Here is an 18,198-nt window from a genome sequence, read left to right as displayed (position 1 = left end):
CCACCACTCGCTCGCCGCGTTCTTCAACACCTTCATCTCGGCGTCCTTGGCCACTTTCAGGTTATGAAGGGCCTCCTGTACTTCTGGGTTGCTTAAAATCGACGTAAGTACAGACCGCAGATATTTGATCATTTTTTTCTCGAGAAATTCCACAACAAAAGACTTCTTACAACCACGAAATTCAAAGTCGCAACAATGAAAAGATTTAATCATGGTTGCTATTATTAAGTTTCAGATAAATATTTGGACATTGATTTAAATTTTTTAAGGGCTTCTATAACAATAAGAAAGTCAAATTATTTGTTTGTTGTAGTCAAAACTACTCATTATTAAATATGGGTCAAATATGCAATCAAACTCACTTTTCTCCGCTCAATAATTTTTTTTGCATACTTGCACACATTGCTCAATTTTAACGGTGACTGATAATGATATTTATGTAAATAAAATGTATAGCGCCAGTACCTGTAATAAATATCAAATTTTTGAAAGTATATAATAGAGATTACTCATAATTTCTTAAATTTAATCAAATTGAAATTTGTTTTTAATTTGAGAATCAATATAACTAAAGGTTCAGATTTAAGTTACGTTATTTAGCTATATTTAAATAAGAAGGACGATTGCAGATATAGTTTTGAAATAAATTTTCAATTATTATGATACTTATGAGAAAATAGTGGAGATTTTTGTTGATTATCATAATTTTGTCAAAATTTCTAATTTTATTTAGCTATTTGAAATTACCAAAACGTATTATCCATTATTTTGTTTTTAATTCAATCGGTTTTATCACCTGTTAATAGTTGAAATGAAACAATGGGTGCACAAAAAGGACGAAATGAAGTGAGTCGTGGTATCTCTTTCTCTATTAGCATTTTATTTGTTTATTTTTTTAGGTGTCCGCGCTCCAAGTGCAAGGTTGGAAATTGACAGGGCGTCGGAGCGTGGCCGCCGCGAATTGCACCTGCCTCGCGATCGGCCCCGCGCGCTGCATGGCCAACGACTACGACTCCTTGTTTTTCCATCGAATCTGCATAATACGCGACCAGAGTGTGCACGAGACGCTAACGACACTTTCGGTCTTTTCGCCCAATGCACACCACCAACACTCACCACTCGCGTTTGTACACCTTCCTTCGACGAGCAACAACCACTTGCACGGACCAACAGAGGAGATCAATACTCGCGGCGCCCTCCTGCAAAATGCAAACAGTGTGTCACACATATACATACGCAGCCTAACAGGTAATTCTTTTTAAAAAACTTTCTGCAAATAACATTGACAAATACAGATAAAAGCACTTATTTTTAAGTACGCTATCTTTTGGGTGTTCGTTGCTTCGTTTGAATTTCATTTTTATTTTGAGGGTCAGATTAATTGGATTATAATTAATTTTTGTAAATAACTAAGGTAGTGATTTTTAAAGGAGTGAGGTGTATAAATATCAAAATATTGGGGGAAATGGACATATATAACATTTTTTTTTAACAATAATTGTTTTGAAATATATGTAATTTTAATTAAGTTGATTTAAAATTTGAATTATTTACTTCCTTTCATAAAGACAAAAATAATTCATTTTCCATTCTAGCAAGCCAATTAGTCATTTGGGCATGAGAGAAAATTTGGTCGGATTGCTAAATTAGAATTTTGGTCAAATTTGTCTTCAAAATAATTGAATAAGAACAAGCTAAAAATTTGTGCAAAATAGTACATACTCATTTTATACTGATTCTTTTGATATGGAATGTGCTTTTAAACTTCTGACGGAACAGTTTCAGTCATTTTTGTCTCTAAATAACACCGTTTATTTTCATGGTTCCTTTGTCTGATAATTATAAATGTACTTTGGTTAATGTTAAAATCTGTTTCTAGTTCAAATTTAAAAATTAAAGAGCATCCTCGTCATGTAAATCAGAATGTTTCTGCAGCACTTAGAATTTTCTCATTAATTTAAAATTTGCATTAATTTTATGAGAGATGATGTAGGTGGTAATTTATGGGATTTTAAGGATGATCTCCGACTGCGGACTAAGAGATAAATTAATTGTCATCGGTGATCCTTGACAACACCCACTAGCGCCCGCTCGTTCTGCAAACAGAGTGATGCCCGACTCCCTTTTATTTAGTCTCTCGCTCTTCGAGTGAATAATATACACTCTCGGGCCGCGCGTACTGGCTGATGACATCAGTCGAAAATAATCTGCGAGAGAGCGAGAAGTAAAACGAACGCCAATTCTGCGTGCTGAATGAAAACGCCACTCGGTTTTTTTTATTTTTATTATTCGCTCAGCAGTACTTACAACAAACGCCGCTTTAATATTGATGCAATGCGAACAAAGAGAAACAACAAAACGCATAATTTATTCAGTGGCTGCGTGTGTGTCCGATGCCTCTAAATATTCACTTTTACATTCAATTCCTGTTTCATTTGTTCACTTCAGACAATTCAGTTTCTAAATTTAGATTTAAAAAAACTGGTATCAATCGTTCCAAATTGGTATTCAAAAGCACTGTGTAAATTTAAATTTAATTAAAAAGAAGTTGATTGACATTGAAATTTATTATTAATTCAATTAATTATATAAATAAAGTAAGTACCATAAAAATTTCAATGAACTTGAAAAAAGTAATAAAATAAAATATATTTATTTACATTCACCTAGTATTTCTCATAAAAATAAACTGCCATGCTGCCATGCAATTACAGTTTGGTAAAGAATGAAATAAGCCAGAGTAGACTGAATAATCGACATAGTAGAGCGCTCTCATATTCTGAGGAAACCAGTGATCAAAGTAGTAGATCAACTTTTGCCTGTATTTTTTGTTCTATAAATAAGCTCAAGGCGGCAAAGTGGCAAAGTCGTTTATAAAGCGGAACCGCGTGATGCACCGAGGTTATTTAAGAACGGTAGCTTAAAAGTAAAATTTTGAGACTGCACAAAGAAAGTATAATTAATTAATTCCATTTATAATTCAATAAAATTATGCTAAAATGTGATTAGCTGAATATTTTAATATACAAATAAATATCTAAAATTTGGCCATAGCAGAAAAGTCTTGAGTAAAAAAAATCATACTTACAAAACGGCAAATTTAAAAAAAATTTTAAACACTAAAGCAAAGTTTTTGACACACACGATTTGGAAAATACTGAACTGAAAAATAGAACGGCAAGTGCTTGCCGTTGAACTTTGATCTAAAAACAAAAAAACCAAAGGAAAATGCAACAAAATTTCAAAAAGTATAAAACTGAAAAGATAATAAACAAAAGAGTTAAACCAGAATTAACAATATTCACGCTTTTGGTAATTAAAACACTAATTTTCCTGAAAATAATCCAAGTTTTGATTTTAAAATAAAAAAATAAACTTGCTGTTTTGCTTTTTACCTTTTTAATTAATTTAAATAAAAATAAAAATGAGACAATGACAATTATAATCTGAATTATTTTATTTTCATATAGAAAAGAGTTTAAAATGAAATTGATAGGATTCACATCGAGGTTAATTAAACCGAGTGTGACGGGTCAGCTGCCATCGGCGGTGGCGATTTTTGTTTCGTCTGTGCGTTTGGTGCCTGCGCCGTATCCCGTTTGTTATTGCAGACGGCTTTGCGGCGCCCCTGCAGTGTATGTAACGCATCGCGCGCGCCGCACTCGCCGGTCTTGCGGATTGCATAAGCTGCGGTGCCGGCGAAATTTCTACGCGACCTGCAAATTTCGGCGGCGCACTTTTTGCTGCGAGCGTTGCTTTTGCGCCCCACGCCAAGGTCTCGGTGCGCACCGCGTGAAAGGAGACCCGGAAGGGAATTGCTTCTTACGCTGGCGCTTTTTTTCGCGCGCGCCCAAGGTTGCGACCAGAGCGACTCGGAGATTCCTCGGATCGATGGAGAATTTCAGGGAATTTTTGAAAAATTGGGACTTTCTTATTTTCAGAATCGGGAAAGAAAGAAGTGGAGTGCGGCGGCAGCGGCGCTCGCCCGGCCAGACGAACCATTCGCGTTTTATTCTCGCAAGACGCACAATTCAACTCATGCGCGATCAATACTGATATAAAGCGAAGGGCAACCGAGTCTCACGCTTTCGCAGCAATTCCGTATGTTCCTTTTTTTTAAATTAATCGATGTCAACAAATTATATTAAATATTGGATTTGAAAAATAATTAAGAATTTTAAGATATTAAAAAAAAACTAAGGGAATGTTTATTGAAGATGAAAATGCTCGATGGGGATGAAATTTAGAAAAAAAACCATAAAAACAATTTTTAAAAAATTTCTTGCATTGAAGCTCAGGTAACCATGGAAATAAAAAAGGCAAAAAATTAGGAAGATATTTTTCCAATAACCCACTAAGTAAGGCTCGAAATTTTTTTTAGTTTATTAAACTAAAAAAAATTTCAACCATAAAGAAAGTTCAAAGTGATTCAATTTTATTTTTAATTTTAATTTCTATGATAATTTTTTTAATTCAGCCATGAGACAGGGAAAGTAGGAACAAAACTGTAAATAAATCCTACTAAAACGTTTATAAGGAAGGGTTTATTGCAAATTGAAAATAATTTATTCATAATAAAGATCAAGCAACCTGCAATATTGCTTAAAAATGATTATTTTGAAAATTATCATGTTAATAATTTTTTTCCTTTATAAATTATAATTAATTTATTCTAGTTTTACATGAAGAATTTACTTAGGTGTAATCAAATATCGATGCGTGACTTGTTGTCTAGTGCGTCAACGGACACCTTTTTATTTCTCTTGTCCAATATAAAACACACTTTGAGTACCGTTCACTGGTTGGTCCTCTCTTCCGATGATCAAAAATAAAATGCGTCGGTTGGAAAATGCGAAATACCCCCACAGATTAAACAGGTTTCCAAAACACGAGCAAATAAAAAAAAGTACAAGAAAAATTTTTCACCGAGTGCCGTGAACCGGAAACCCGGCCGCGATGCCGGTGTGCGATTTTTTAACGGCCTCAAAATTTTTGCTCTTTTTTCCGACTCGTCGCATCCCGCTGGAGCGGTCTGGAGAAGTTTTGCTCGTTTTTCTCCAGCGAGTTAAGAACTGGAATTGATGATGACCGCGTCAAGATGCAAAAAAGGAGGAGAGTGAAGATGCGCTGCGCACGCTGGACATCCATTATGCAAATAATTTCGGTTTTTTAATTTTGTTTTGGCGACCAGTTTTCTGTGTTCTCTGCGCTTTGTGCGAGTGCAATAAAAATGAAAATCGAGAGAGCGAGTGAGAACAAAGGTGTGCGTGCAAAATTCGCAGTCCTTTTAAATCGAGGCTGCAGCAAAGATTCCCGATGAGAAAAATTCGATTGCAAAAAATGAACAAGAATAAACCTATTTCGGGAGGTTGTGATTTTTGTTTATTTTTATTCAGATTATTTGCTGTGAGAAAAATCTGATCAAAAGGCTGATGCCTGGGAATGCCAATTCACAAAACCAAAAAGAATATTCTTCTTCTGCTTTTTTTAATTCTTTTTGTGCAGATTTCCCATGAAGAGACAGGGAGAAAGCAATAATCATTGCAGAAGAGTTGCTGTACTGAATTTTTTCATTTTCATGCTTTTAAGTACCAAAATTAAACTTGAAATTTAAAAATTGAAGAATAAAATCAACTTTCTAGATTTAAAAAAAAAATATATATATATATATATTCTCAAAAAGTTAGCAATTCTTTAAAAAATTATGACTTTTTGGTCCAAAAAAGTGAATATTATTTGTACTCAATAATTTACATACCAAAGTAAAAATCTTTAGAACGCTTATAACTTTTATGAAAAAAAAAATGCAATTTACCAAAAATTATAAATATCAAGATCTAATCCACAATGCTTTTCTTTTGTTACAATGAAATATAATAAAATTAATATTTCTTAATTCCTTTACAAAATTTGTTGCGGAAAAAATGCAAAAATAAAATTAACGTAAAAAATTTTATATTGAAATAGATTTGTATTGATGAAGTGAAAAATGAAATGCTTTATCTTTAGTGAAGAGATAATTTTTTTCATTTCATTATTTTCTTTCCCAAACAATTTATTGGAATTTATTTAATTTTAAGTTTTAAATCTTGTTAAACATCAAATTAATAAATATTTTCCACAATTATTTTTATATATTATTATGCAATTAAATTTTGCAGCATTTTTTCTTGCTCCGAGAAATAGTTTTGCAGATACCTTGACCAAAACTGGTCCGTGATTAATGAAGAAAAAGCTTTATTTTTCAATTCATGAACGTCTTCTCAAGTATCCATTTCTTTTCATATATTTTAAAATGCTGTAATATTATATTATATCAGAGCTAAATTATAAACTCTTTTATTTACCACCATAACAAATGTTACGTTCAAAAGCAAAGGTCTTTGTTGAATATCAATAACTTGTAATTAATTATGTACATTTTTGTTATATTTCACACATTTTAATTAAGCTATTTATTATATTTTTAAATGTCTTGATTTCTCTAACATATTTTGTTTTGGAGCGTTAATGAATTCAATGGCATTTCATTTAAATATATACCAACTAAATTTATTTTATGTTCTTATGTATTTTCAATAACTTGTCTTATCAATAATCACGCTTGGTGCCGATTTCAATTGGCGGCGATTAGAACAAAAAGCCGCACGCGCGTCTGCGCCCGCGAGGAATGTCGTCGGCCGACAGACAAGTCCGCGCGTCCGAGCGAGAGCGGGGCATTGTGCATTTCCAGCAGCTCCAGCAGCGCAGCATCCCTGCAGTAGTGTGTCATCTCGCTCGCGCTGCCTGGAGGAGCGGAGGAGCTGCCTGACCACTTTTGCGCGCTCGCGGGATTATAAATGAGAGAGACCAGCTCTGGTCGTCGATGAAAGAAAGAAAGAAAGAGAGGCGCTGGAACTGGAATCACACACTGGACACCCTGGGAAAAAATTGATCGCAGTAAACATTATGGACCAAGTGCGTTCATTACCAACGGCTGGAGAGCTGCTGGAAAAAATTTCATTCAATTCATTAGCCATTCACGCCGATAAATAACAAGCGCGAAAAAAAAACGAGTAATCGAGAAAAATGCCGGCCTGGAAAAAAGTTCGTTATACGATCATCGATCGCGTCGGCCCGATTGATGGACCAACCGACTTATATATCGAAGAAAGAAATCTGCTACGTGATTTTTTCTGCCTGTCATTCCGCGAGCCTCCCCATTGATTGGCCATGCGACCGAAAAAGAAAAACGTTGGCGCTAAATAAAGAAAATGAGACTAAGAAAGCGGTTTTAAAGAGATGACAGCTATTATCAGAGGTCGTCTTTAAGAAAAGTTGGCCTTTTTGACTTTTAGATATTACATAAAAATTAAATGAAAAGCTTTGGATTGAATTAAAAATTGATCTTTTAAAAAAATCATTCTCTAAAAAATAATTTCCAGAAAAAATGTTCCATCTGCGAAAATATCGTATTAATTTAAAAGGTAATTTCAATTGAATATTCATTCAAATAATTTGTTTTGATAAATTATAGTTGTAAAAGCAAATAAAGATAAGATTCTTTAATTTCTTCTATATCAGCGAGGTCAAGAAAGTGTAAAAATATAATTAAGAATAAATGAAATTGTTTTTCAGTATTTTTACAAGATAAAATATGTTGCAACAATTTTAAAAGAACAAATAAATAAAACGAGTAAAATTTTAGGTTTTCAAAAAGAAATTCATGAATCATGATGTACTTTTACCTAAGATCAAAAAATTTTTGAAATTAATTGTAATTTCAAATACTACCGTGCTTAATAAAAGGATTTAAAAGATTTAGCCGTTTACATTGCAATACCTCATCTTACTTAAATGAATTGAAATTAATTAAATTTATGTCCATTTTAATTATAACAACAACAAAAATAAATTAAAGTTTGCAATAAATTTAACATTTAACGTTGCTATAGAGTCATTTCTCCAATTTTTTACCAGATAATGGCAAACACACTATGCAAAAACGTGCGAACTTCTCCTTAAAAAAACTTAAATTTAAAGATCCCCCAAATGAATTAAATTAAATTGCGTTTTTTTTAATCAAAACTATTTCATTGTTAGGACTGGTATGTCAATATAAAAAGCTGATTACAAATAAAGTTTTAAATACATTCGATCCAAACTTTCCGTTACTTTTTTTATTCATTGGAGTTTCAACCCTTTGAGCAACTTGTCTGTCTGCTCCAATCGCGAATTCGGACAGTGGGGTGCGCTTCGCGATTGGTGGTGCAGCGAATGTGTTTCGGCGAAATTGTGAGTGCGTCTATGCAAATTCCAATAAAGTATACATATGTGCGCGCGGCGCAGGTAATTAGTTGGTCGTCGCGCGCGCGGCGCTCTTAGCGAGAAGTAAAAAGGGTTGCGATTGTCGAGGTCACATATTCAGCGAGAGGTGGAGAACACACACACACGACTCGCCGGCCCAGCGACCGAAAGAGAGAGAGAGAGAGACGAGAGGGTAAGAGCGACAACATTGCGCAGTCGAGCCGCGCGCGCGAGTGGCGGCCGCGACGGCGGCACCGGAGCAGCCAGCAGAGTCTATTTTGCTTCGTGGTGAACATGAGGTCGGAGCCTCTTGCACGCCAAAGTGCTGCTGCTGAACAACACTAATTCACTTGTCCGAATCATTTATTTATTTTTCTTGCAAGAGTGAAAACTGATCGATTTCCTCCGAAAATTTAAATTACGTCAAAAAAATTTTTTTGTAATTATTTTCGGCGCGAGTGAGGTGCAAGATGTAGTGCGGCCGACGTCGCCGACACCACGGTGAGTTTTCTATTTATTTTTTGGCCGAACCGGATTTTTTTAATTTTTTCATTCCGCGTTGGTCTGGCCTGGCCGTCTGATCTCCGTCTCGCCTGGGTCTCGCCCCCTCCCGCCCGCCTGCCCGCCGCCTTCGCGCCCGACCCAGACTCGCCTTCTTTGAATTTGCCCGTTTTGGGCCCAAAGACCACTTGTCAGTGGCCCAGACTTTCGCACAGGCCGGATTTTGCCATTTTTCGGCGATTCCGAAGCCCAAAAAAGCGGGCAGACGCCGCGAAAGCGAGCCAGACGCGCCGTGTTCGCGGCGATGCAAAGGAGCCGCGGCGAGAAAATCAATGCCGCATGCCAGACGGCCAGAGCGAAAGAGAGAGAAAGAGCAATTTTAAGTTCGCCGACGGGAACCACTGCGTTTTCAACATCAAGTTTCACAATTCTCTTTTTCATTCTACAATAATTTATTTAAAGAACTTTTTATTATTATTAAAATGCTCTTGAATTTGTTCTCCAGATTTAAAAATGATTTTGCATTGAAATTTGTTGTTCAAAATTATTTTATTTACAGTTCAATTAATAGAAAAAATACAGATTCGGTCAATGACCTACAGTATTTAACATGAACCGTGTGCGTGGAAGTCGCAATATAACAATTTATAATGTAGTGAGTCACTGATCAAAAGAGACAACTCTATCCATCTAATTGTTTATACTTCCAAAATTTTAATAACATTATAAACTTGAAATTTTGTTTTGAACAGTTAGTTGCAAGAATTCAAAGTGAATCATTTTTGTATTAACTTTTGCAAATTTGAGCCTCCATTTACTTAAAAAAGAATTTCAAGAAGGTTGACGTTGAGGAGAACAAAATAAATATATTTAATATACGATAACGTCAAACGATCGAGCATGACATAAGTGAATTAAAATTATATTGTCTTAATTGACTGTTAGACTTTTCAATTTTTTCAAACGCAATTTTTTTCTGACTCAAGCTCTTATTCCTTACAATTAAAGATTTGGGCAAAAATCTTGAAATCTTCAAATAATTTAAATTTCGAAAAACACATTTTTATAACAAATATTGAGAACCTGACATAAATATAAAAAAACTTGATTTAAAAATAAGTTTTATTTTCCCCTCTTCCGAATTTCTCTCATTAAAAAGCCTTCTATATTAATTATATTAATCAAAGGCTAACTGGACGTATTTTTTCTTTTAAATTTATGCCAGAAATTTTCCTCTTTTTGGGCCAAAGACGCTGTGCGAAAGTCACGGCTCTCTCTCTCTGCGCAGAACTTTGTTTGCTGAATTTTGAACACAAAAGTGAGCGTCAGTCGGACACAGCAGACGACACAGTAACTCGATGTTTCACTTTGGTTTGTCTTTCTGTCTGTAGGCAGCGCCAGCCGAGAGAGACAGAGTGAATATTCCTCACATTGCGCAACGTTGGTCAGTGCCAATAAATTTAATGACACTGCGCGAGTGGTGGACCCTCTCTCGCGAAATAAATTCCATTTAAGTTACGCACGATACGTTTTCGGCTCCGCGTGCGATAAGCAGCAGAAAAATATAATTACTTTTCGCTCTATAGATGTGATTATTACTGCCGATGTGCGCAATTTCGGCGCGCGTCGTAAAAAGTGACCCAAAAAATAAATCGCCCCGAGCTTGACGAGACGAAAATTGCAAAAAAGAAAGACACGAGACGTTCACAGTACAGCGCGACAATTACAAAACAAATCTAATATCCGCGCGCGCGAGACGCAGTCCAATGTCGTTTTATTATTTCACTTTTTCTTTACAGCAAGAAAAGCAATAACCGACGTTTTTATGTAGTCGGAGGAAAGTCGCCGCTTTTAGTTCGGATAATAATTGTTGTGTTTCTTGGTAGACATTATTGCTGGAAGAAAGGGAGAGAAAGCGATTAGATAACTATTTTTAATGCAACGGATGTTACACTTTTCTCCAGAATTTAAAAATCTTTATTTATAAATTGAAAACGAAAAAGTTAAAGAAAATTGCATTTTTATTTATTTATTTTTAATATTTCTATAATTTAAATGTCTTTTGCATAGGTAAATAAAAACTGTAACAGTTAAAACTTCATAATTTTTTTTTCAAAAACTTACTGTAAGTACTTTCGATCTGAGATCTTTCACGTTGTGCAGTTTTTCTGTAGAAAACGATAAAATAATTGTTTTCTTAGTAAATTACAATGTGTTTTTTTTATAATTATTGTTTGAACATTTCAAAACCAAATCCCTTGAGCTGAAATTTAAAGTAATTACGTAATTAGCATAAGAAAACTTCATCATGTAAACAGAAATTTAATCAAAAATTTAATATTTACTATCTGAACATTCTAATGTTAAAATTTGGTATAACCATTTGAATTAATTGTTGCAGCAAAACGCAGCCTGAGGTTTAGACGCCGATTCCGCTAGTGTGGCGAACACGGCCTCCGAGGTGGCAGGGCATGTGCACCCCTGCAGCGCCGCCCCTGCCGGCCCACAACCCACCCCCCGAGACATGGCGGCCATCAACTTCTCGGCCTCGTTCGCGGCCTGCCTCAAACTACCTCGCCAGTTCATGTACTGCTTTGCTCAAGGTGAGACACGGTTTGTTTTTCTCCAGCCGAAGTTGAATCGAAACTGGATTATTTGATCCACCTTTCACTTTCAGACGCTTTTGACAAATTCTATGAAAAACAGATTCGTAATGCGTGTTTTCATGATACTCTCTATGAATGGACTCAATGGATGCAGCAGAATGTTGGATGGTACATAATGTACATAATGGGCGCTCTGAATGCAAAGTGACATTTATTCCGTTAAAAGCAGTGGTCGCTCTTTTGTGACCAAGATGCAAACAGTGGGCTGTTCTAAATCAATTTGGAAATAGACTATAATATATTATGGGAGAAGTTTGTCATTTTTATTCATGAAAAGGGGTACCGTCTGCATTCATAGTCTTGAACTATTACTCTGCAATTTAACAGTTTCACATTAGTTCATTTCAATTCCAACAAATTTTTTAGCTAGATAATCTCACAAATTTGGTGAAAAAAAAATTAGAGAGTAGATAAAAAAAATTAAACGTTCTTATTAAAGGCAAAATATTGGTAAAAACTTCAACCGTTCAATTATTTAATGGAATATTTTATTTCTTATTTTTCATAGAAAAAAACTTGCCTAACTTGAAGAAAAGCGTGATTTGAGTTATGAAGCTGAAGGTGATAAATGAAAAAAAAAATTAGTAATTTTTGCGAGTCAAATTATTGGAGAAATAACAAAATATATAGGATTAACAATTAATTGATTCCACAGAACTTGTGATTTATTAGATTAAAAATGAATTTTCTTCTTTTCAGATGGGGGTGGTCCCTACGTGCTGTACAAGGACGGCATGGACAGAGCCGGACAGTGGCCTGCGCTGCCCCAGCAGCAGCAGCAACAGACGGCCGCTTCACAGCCGCCGCCTCCTCAACCACCCCCGCAGCCAGAATCTGCCTACAGCCCCCGTGAGGAGGCGCAAGTAGCTGCCCCCAGGGACGTCCCCCAACAACAGCAACACTCCTCGGCGCCTCAGTCGCCCTTTTCCGAGCCAGTCCCTGAGGCGGATAAGGGCGGAGGCGGCGACCAGAGAAGCAGCAGTGGCTCCTCCCCGGCCACCCCCTTCAACGGGGCCTACAACTACCCCCGAGGGCCGCCGCCCCAGACAAACGGAGGCGGCATGGGGCCTCCTTTGCTCGGGGGTGGCTTCGGAGCGCTTCACTATTTGAAACAGCCCGGGGCAGGAATGCTTCTGGGCGACGAGTACCAACAACAGGCAGCACCGGGTCAAGGTCAGCCGCAGGGTCAACCGGACATGGGCAAGGGCAAGCCGGGCAGCGAGTTGCGGCTGTTCAAGTGCCAGGCGTGCGGGAAGGACTTCAAGCAGAAGTCGACGCTGCTGCAGCACGAGCGGATCCACACGGACGCGCGTCCGTACGGGTGTCCAGAGTGCGGAAAACGATTCCGTCAGCAGAGCCACCTGACGCAGCACCTGCGCATCCACGCCAACGAGAAGCCGTATTCATGCGCGTACTGCGAGCGCACCTTCCGCCAGCGAGCCATCCTCAATCAGCACCTGCGCATCCACTCCGGTGAGAAGCCATTCGGGTGTGCCGAGTGCGGCAAGCACTTCCGCCAGAAGGCCATCCTCAACCAGCACGTCCGCACACATCAAGGCGAGCAGAACACGCAGCATCACCGCCCCCGACCTGCACCCCCCGCTCACCCACACCCCTCATCGTCATCCGCATCCTCGGGGGTGGCGGCCTGGTCCTCCGCCGCCGCCACCGCGATTGCCCTTTTTGTCGCGCTCGGACTGCAGCGCAGGCGGAACAAATGAGCACAGACTATTTTTTTTTATTAAACGCAAGAAGAGACACATTTAAGATATACATATATCCACAGAAAACCCACTTAATCTATTTTTTTAAATTTTCTACAAGAAAGAATTAATCATTTTATGAAACCACTTTCTTTACTGTTTATGAACAACTCTTTAATTTCAGTCTTTCCCCTTGTCATTTTCATACCACTAGAATTAAATTACGTAAAAACTGCAAGGCTAAAAAAATGGCTAGAATTGTCAAACAATAGTAAGTTAAAAAAAGGCATTAAAATTTTTTTTTATTTTGAAACTTTACTTGAATTACAAATCTATTTCACTTTCTGATTTTATTATAAATAGACGATAAGTAAAGCAAACAAAATATTAATTTGATTATTCAAAATGCATCAACACAAATTTAACACTTTTTTTACTCTTCTAAAAATACAATATTGGTCCGAAACTCATGTATCATGCTGTTAAAAACTAAAAAATAAACAAATTAATATAAACAAAAATTCCACTTCCTTTTTTAGAATATGCGCCTAAAAAATCTCATCTCCGCCTCCGCTGCAAAAGTCCATAGATAATTTTCATAATCGATTTTCAAAAGAAATAGATAAAAAAATTCCCGACTCGATGTGAATAAAATTCGAAATCTAAAGCTGGTGTACCGCGCTGCTCACGCACAACAAAACTTATCTGCCAAACTCGATCCTGGCCCCCAAAAGCACTAATCGCCTCTGATCTGTTTGCAGATGTCAGTCCGCACCTGGTGTTCAAGAACGGCAGCACCCCAACCCTGTGGCCGCAGGACGTGCCCTACCCACCGGACAACAAGGACGAGTCGTCCGAGTTTGGCCCAGGCGGCACCAACGAGGAGCAGTACAGCGCCTACTTCAAGGACGCAAAGGGCGTTCAACACTCGGTGTTTGGCGGCAACCTGAGCGCCCTGCAGTACCTGAAGCAGGGCAAGGACGGCCGGCTGCCTGACCTCCTGCCGCAGCAACAGCAACACCTCCAGCAACAGCAGCAACAACTGAACCGAGGGATGCCCTTGTACGTCCGGTGCCCCATCTGCCAGAAGGAGTTCAAACAGAAGTCGACCCTTCTGCAGCACGGGTGCGTCCACATCGAGTCGCGGCCCTACCCGTGTCCAGAGTGCGGAAAACGCTTCCGCCAACAGAGCCACCTGACGCAGCACTTGCGCATCCACACCAACGAAAAGCCGTACGGATGCGCGTACTGCGGCCGTAACTTCCGCCAACGCACCATCCTCAACCAGCACCTGCGCATCCACACCGGCGAGAAGCCCTACAAGTGCGGCCAGTGCGGCAAGGACTTCCGACAAAAGGCCATCCTGGACCAACACGCGCGCACCCACCAGGGCGAGCGGCCCTTCTGCTGCCCGATGCCCAACTGCCGGCGCCGCTTTTCCACCGAGGCCGAGGTCAAGAAACACATCGACAACCACATGAACCCGCAGAAGAGCCGCTCCAAGCTGCTAGCCGAGTGCAAGCCCAGCCTGCTGCCCATCGTCAAGCACGAGCTTTACTTCCCTCAGTGCTACGCGCCCTCCACCTTCAACCAGGGACACCAGTTTGGAGCCTCAGACTTCAAGCCGACCCTGCTTGGCATGCAGCAGCCCACCAACCATCAGCCGGCCAATCTGCCCCCCGTCAGCCAGTAAGAAAAGAACACAAACACACACAAACTCTTCGAAATATATTCTTAATGTGTGGAGTGACGCTTTTGTGGCAAAAGAAGTGAAATAATTATCAAAATCCTTTAAACAGGCTCTGAAGAATTTTTAAATTCATTTTACAATTAAAATTTAGCATTTCAGTTCTAGTGTATGAAATTATTTTTGTAATTTTCTTACATCTCAGTTCAAATAATTTTCAAAACAAATTTATTTTAAATTTGAGCCACATTAATTTTTTATTCAAAGCTCTACTCATAGATCAATATTTACAGAATTGCTGTGAAATGAATTCAAGAAATATCCCAAAACATGCACGTTCTTTTGTCAAAAGAGCTCACTCCGATAAAGGATTACTAATATGAGCAAACTCACTACTAACGCCCTATTAAGGGTGCACATTCAAAGCTTTTTAATTTTCTTTCCTCATATTGCTTGGTGCAGTTTTAACTCTTTCGGAACACCGTTGGTTGAAAAATGTAAAAGCAGATTTACGATGTATAAAAAAAGAAAGCATCCTGCAGTTTTAAGGTAAAAAATAAAAACTTTCATTTGTCACTGTGATTTACAAGAAAAAAAGGAGTTTCCAAGCTGTTATCTAACAATGAATGCATTTTAAAGCTCAAAGTTATTAAAAAAGAAAAATGCAGGGAGCTGTCAGCCAGTAAAGTTTAGGAATTATCGGTTGTGCAAAAAGATCGTTTTGAAAATTTAAAATAGTTGTTCTTGAGTTAAAGACGGAATTGTGTATTCACTTTGGAAGGCATTTCCCCCCAGAAACGAACGGCAAATTGTTTGTTGCTCTAAAATGAAACGAATAAAAGAAGAAAAATCCAAATCACACGGCACATAGTAAAAAGAGGATCATTGGGATCGATCTTAGACTGAATTTCTATTGTGATACACAATTAAAAAATCAATTACAAATCAAGCAAGCAAGCATTTCCTTTCAAATTGGGATTTTACTATTGAAAGATTAGAGCGATAGAGATTATTTTTAGAGAGATGTAGCGAAAGACAATGTCTAAGGTCACAAGCAATCAACTCTGTTAAAACGCTGAAGAACGACTGCTCTAATAATGTCAATGGCGAAGTAGGATATTGTATAACTCGATTGATTGATTCACAAATTGCGTTGTCACTTTTGCCAAGCAATAAATTTGGCCCACTTTTGTCTTTCATCCAAATTAACTCGTTAGTTTTTGTAAGTACGAAGAAGTATGTATACGACATTTTTCTCAAATCGAATGATCCTTTGGTTTTTTTTGTGATTGAAAGCGCGAGTGCTAAGCATCAAAGACTGTGCTGCAAGAGTGTGCTTAAAGAAATCCATCATTAATTGTTCTCGTGTTTTTCATTTTTCTCAAACGTGTTTGTTCCTAAAAGAGGCAAAATGACGATGAAAAAGTTCCTGCTACTCGATCGTCTCGGTGTTGTAATAATTTAATTTCCACAGCTAGTATTAAACAAAATGAAAAAAACTGTCTGTGGACGCAAGCGCGGCCATTCTCAACAAATTGAGCATAATTTTTAAAATCAGATCAACTCGTGAATAAACTCAGATCTTTAATGAAACGTATCACAATTTTGTTTTCCTCACTTCTGTACTCACCTCCATCATTTAAGCCCGCGCTTCTAAGAGTTTGAAGAAAGTCATCGATAAAATCAAGGCGTTTGAGTAAGCCTCTTGCTGAACACCTGATAGTTTGAAAAATCGCTCGCAAAGCATCGGATCGAGATCTTTCAAGCTGACTGGATTCTTTTCCCCGATAGCTTCACCGTCCAGCAATTTAGTCACCAACGGTCTTGAGGAAATCCTTTCATTTCCAACCTAATAAAAATATTCAATACAACATAATTATATTGAAGTTTAAAATAGAAAATAAAAAAATTACCTTAATGTTGAATAGTTTTGTAGGAAATTTTGACTTCATAAAAAATAATTTATTTCTGTCGGGCTGTCTGTTGTTCAAAAGCGCCAACAGCATAGCTTGCACCTCTTTTCGCTCAATGTATGTTTGAACGTAGGCCTGTTGTGGCATTAGATGAGGCAGACTTTCAAGAAGATAGATATCACTCTCTGGGATAGTTTTACACGCTTCGACCACCTAGGGGAGAGATAAATATTTTTTTTAATCTTTTTTGTTTCAATTTGAAAATTCTTACAGCCTCGAATATCTCATGGGCAGACAATTTTTTCTTGGCCCCCAAACAAGACGTCTGTCCCCAATCGTTGAGTTTCCAATCTCTTGTCAAGTGGGCCCAGGATATGCTGCAGTCAACGCCAATAATGATGCCAACCATGTCTTGAATTTTCTTGATAATTTTAAATTTACGTCAGTCAATGATTGTGGTTAAAGAAATTTAATTTTTACAATAGTGTTTTCCGATGGAAAATTTGGCGTCAGGATATTTGCAATGTATTTGGCATTTTTTTCCTCATTTTCCTCTGCTATCAAATTGCAGATTGAATCAACTTTCTCTTCAGTCATCAAGGGGATATTCAATAAATCCTTGATTTTCCGAAAAGGTCCATTCTCCTTGCGATATTTTTTCAATTCTTCTGCTTCATAGAAATCAAACGACAAACTGCGAAAAATATAGGAAAGTTAAATTAATATCAGCACTTCAGGACAGAAAACATAATTTAATACAATTGCATAATTATTTTGAATAAAAATAAAAATACATACTTAACAAGTTGTTCTACTGTACTCCTGTTAATGCGCTTGAGAATTCCATTTTCCTCAACAAAATTGAATTTTCTTTCAATTTTTGTTTCAATTTTGACAGCTTCGGTGCAAAATGGTTGCAAATCTCTTCTCAAACAACACATTTCCTGCAGAAAATAAAAATCTTGTTAATCTAAGTAAATGCATTTCATTCACAATAAAATTATGATGCAATTTAAATTGCACAATGCTAAAGAGAGTTAGTATTTCCATTTGGAATTCTGGACGTTATTATGTACATATACCTTTCTATGAACCAAACGCATGAATCGTTGCAGGTTATAGGGAAGTAATTTGACTAGACTCATGCTTTCTCCAGAGGCAATTTAACTTTGTTAAGTAAAACAATTCCGCTGGTGTACAAAAATGCGATGAGAGAAAATAAATTATGTAATTATTTTGCCTTCTCACATGGATTTGTTTTGGTTCTTCAACATTCAAGTGTTCGTGATCATAGGCAACAGAGGATTGGCTTACAAGTGAAATTATTACCCCGCGAAGTTTAATTTCAATGCAACTCACGTAAAGATTTGAATTTCGCGGGTTTCTTTAGTTTCTTATCGCACCCGACAGATTTTGTGCATTGAAAAGTTGAAAGCTACCAA

At 37.4% G+C, this 18,198-nt stretch overlaps 2 protein-coding genes across 4 annotated transcripts; one reads left to right on the top strand and one right to left on the bottom strand.

The window, feature by feature from the left end:
• Window positions 1-84: 84 nt before the first annotated feature.
• On the top strand, window positions 85-16,440 carry LOC132196551 (endothelial zinc finger protein induced by tumor necrosis factor alpha-like). 3 transcript variants are annotated; one of them, XM_059619294.1, is made up of 6 exons: window positions 85-103; window positions 807-846; window positions 900-1,248; window positions 11,189-11,390; window positions 12,153-13,010; window positions 13,918-16,440. In XM_059619294.1, exons 4-6 carry the CDS (start codon window positions 11,312-11,314, stop codon window positions 14,847-14,849), a joined length of 1,869 nt encoding a protein of 622 aa, XP_059475277.1. In that variant the 5' UTR covers window positions 85-103; window positions 807-846; window positions 900-1,248; window positions 11,189-11,311; the 3' UTR covers window positions 14,850-16,440. The 3 variants fall into 3 exon arrangements, with proteins under 3 accessions (XP_059475277.1, XP_059475278.1, XP_059475276.1); XM_059619295.1 differs by lacking the exons at window positions 85-103; window positions 807-846; window positions 900-1,248 and adding an exon at window positions 8,492-8,787 and having other exon boundaries at window positions 12,153-12,926; XM_059619293.1 differs by lacking the exons at window positions 85-103; window positions 807-846; window positions 900-1,248 and adding an exon at window positions 8,492-8,787.
• LOC132196552 (transcription elongation factor, mitochondrial-like) lies at window positions 859-18,042 on the bottom strand. Its single transcript, XM_059619296.1, has 7 exons — window positions 17,839-18,042; window positions 17,555-17,700; window positions 17,237-17,450; window positions 17,028-17,177; window positions 16,757-16,969; window positions 16,474-16,692; window positions 859-1,199 (listed from the first exon to the last, which is right to left on the bottom strand). Exons 1-6 carry the CDS (start codon window positions 17,899-17,901, stop codon window positions 16,483-16,485), a joined length of 996 nt encoding a protein of 331 aa, XP_059475279.1. The 5' UTR covers window positions 17,902-18,042; the 3' UTR covers window positions 859-1,199; window positions 16,474-16,482.
• Between the last annotated feature and the right edge of the window lie 156 nt (window positions 18,043-18,198).

The sequence above is a fragment of the Neocloeon triangulifer genome, unplaced genomic scaffold (genome assembly GCF_031216515.1).
Source record: "Neocloeon triangulifer isolate White Clay Creek 2 clone unplaced genomic scaffold, ASM3121651v1 ptg000012l, whole genome shotgun sequence".
Lineage (NCBI taxonomy): Eukaryota > Metazoa > Arthropoda > Insecta > Ephemeroptera > Baetidae > Neocloeon > Neocloeon triangulifer.
The sequence above is the reverse complement of the archived record's forward strand: the minus strand, read 5'-3'. Positions and strand labels throughout refer to the sequence as shown.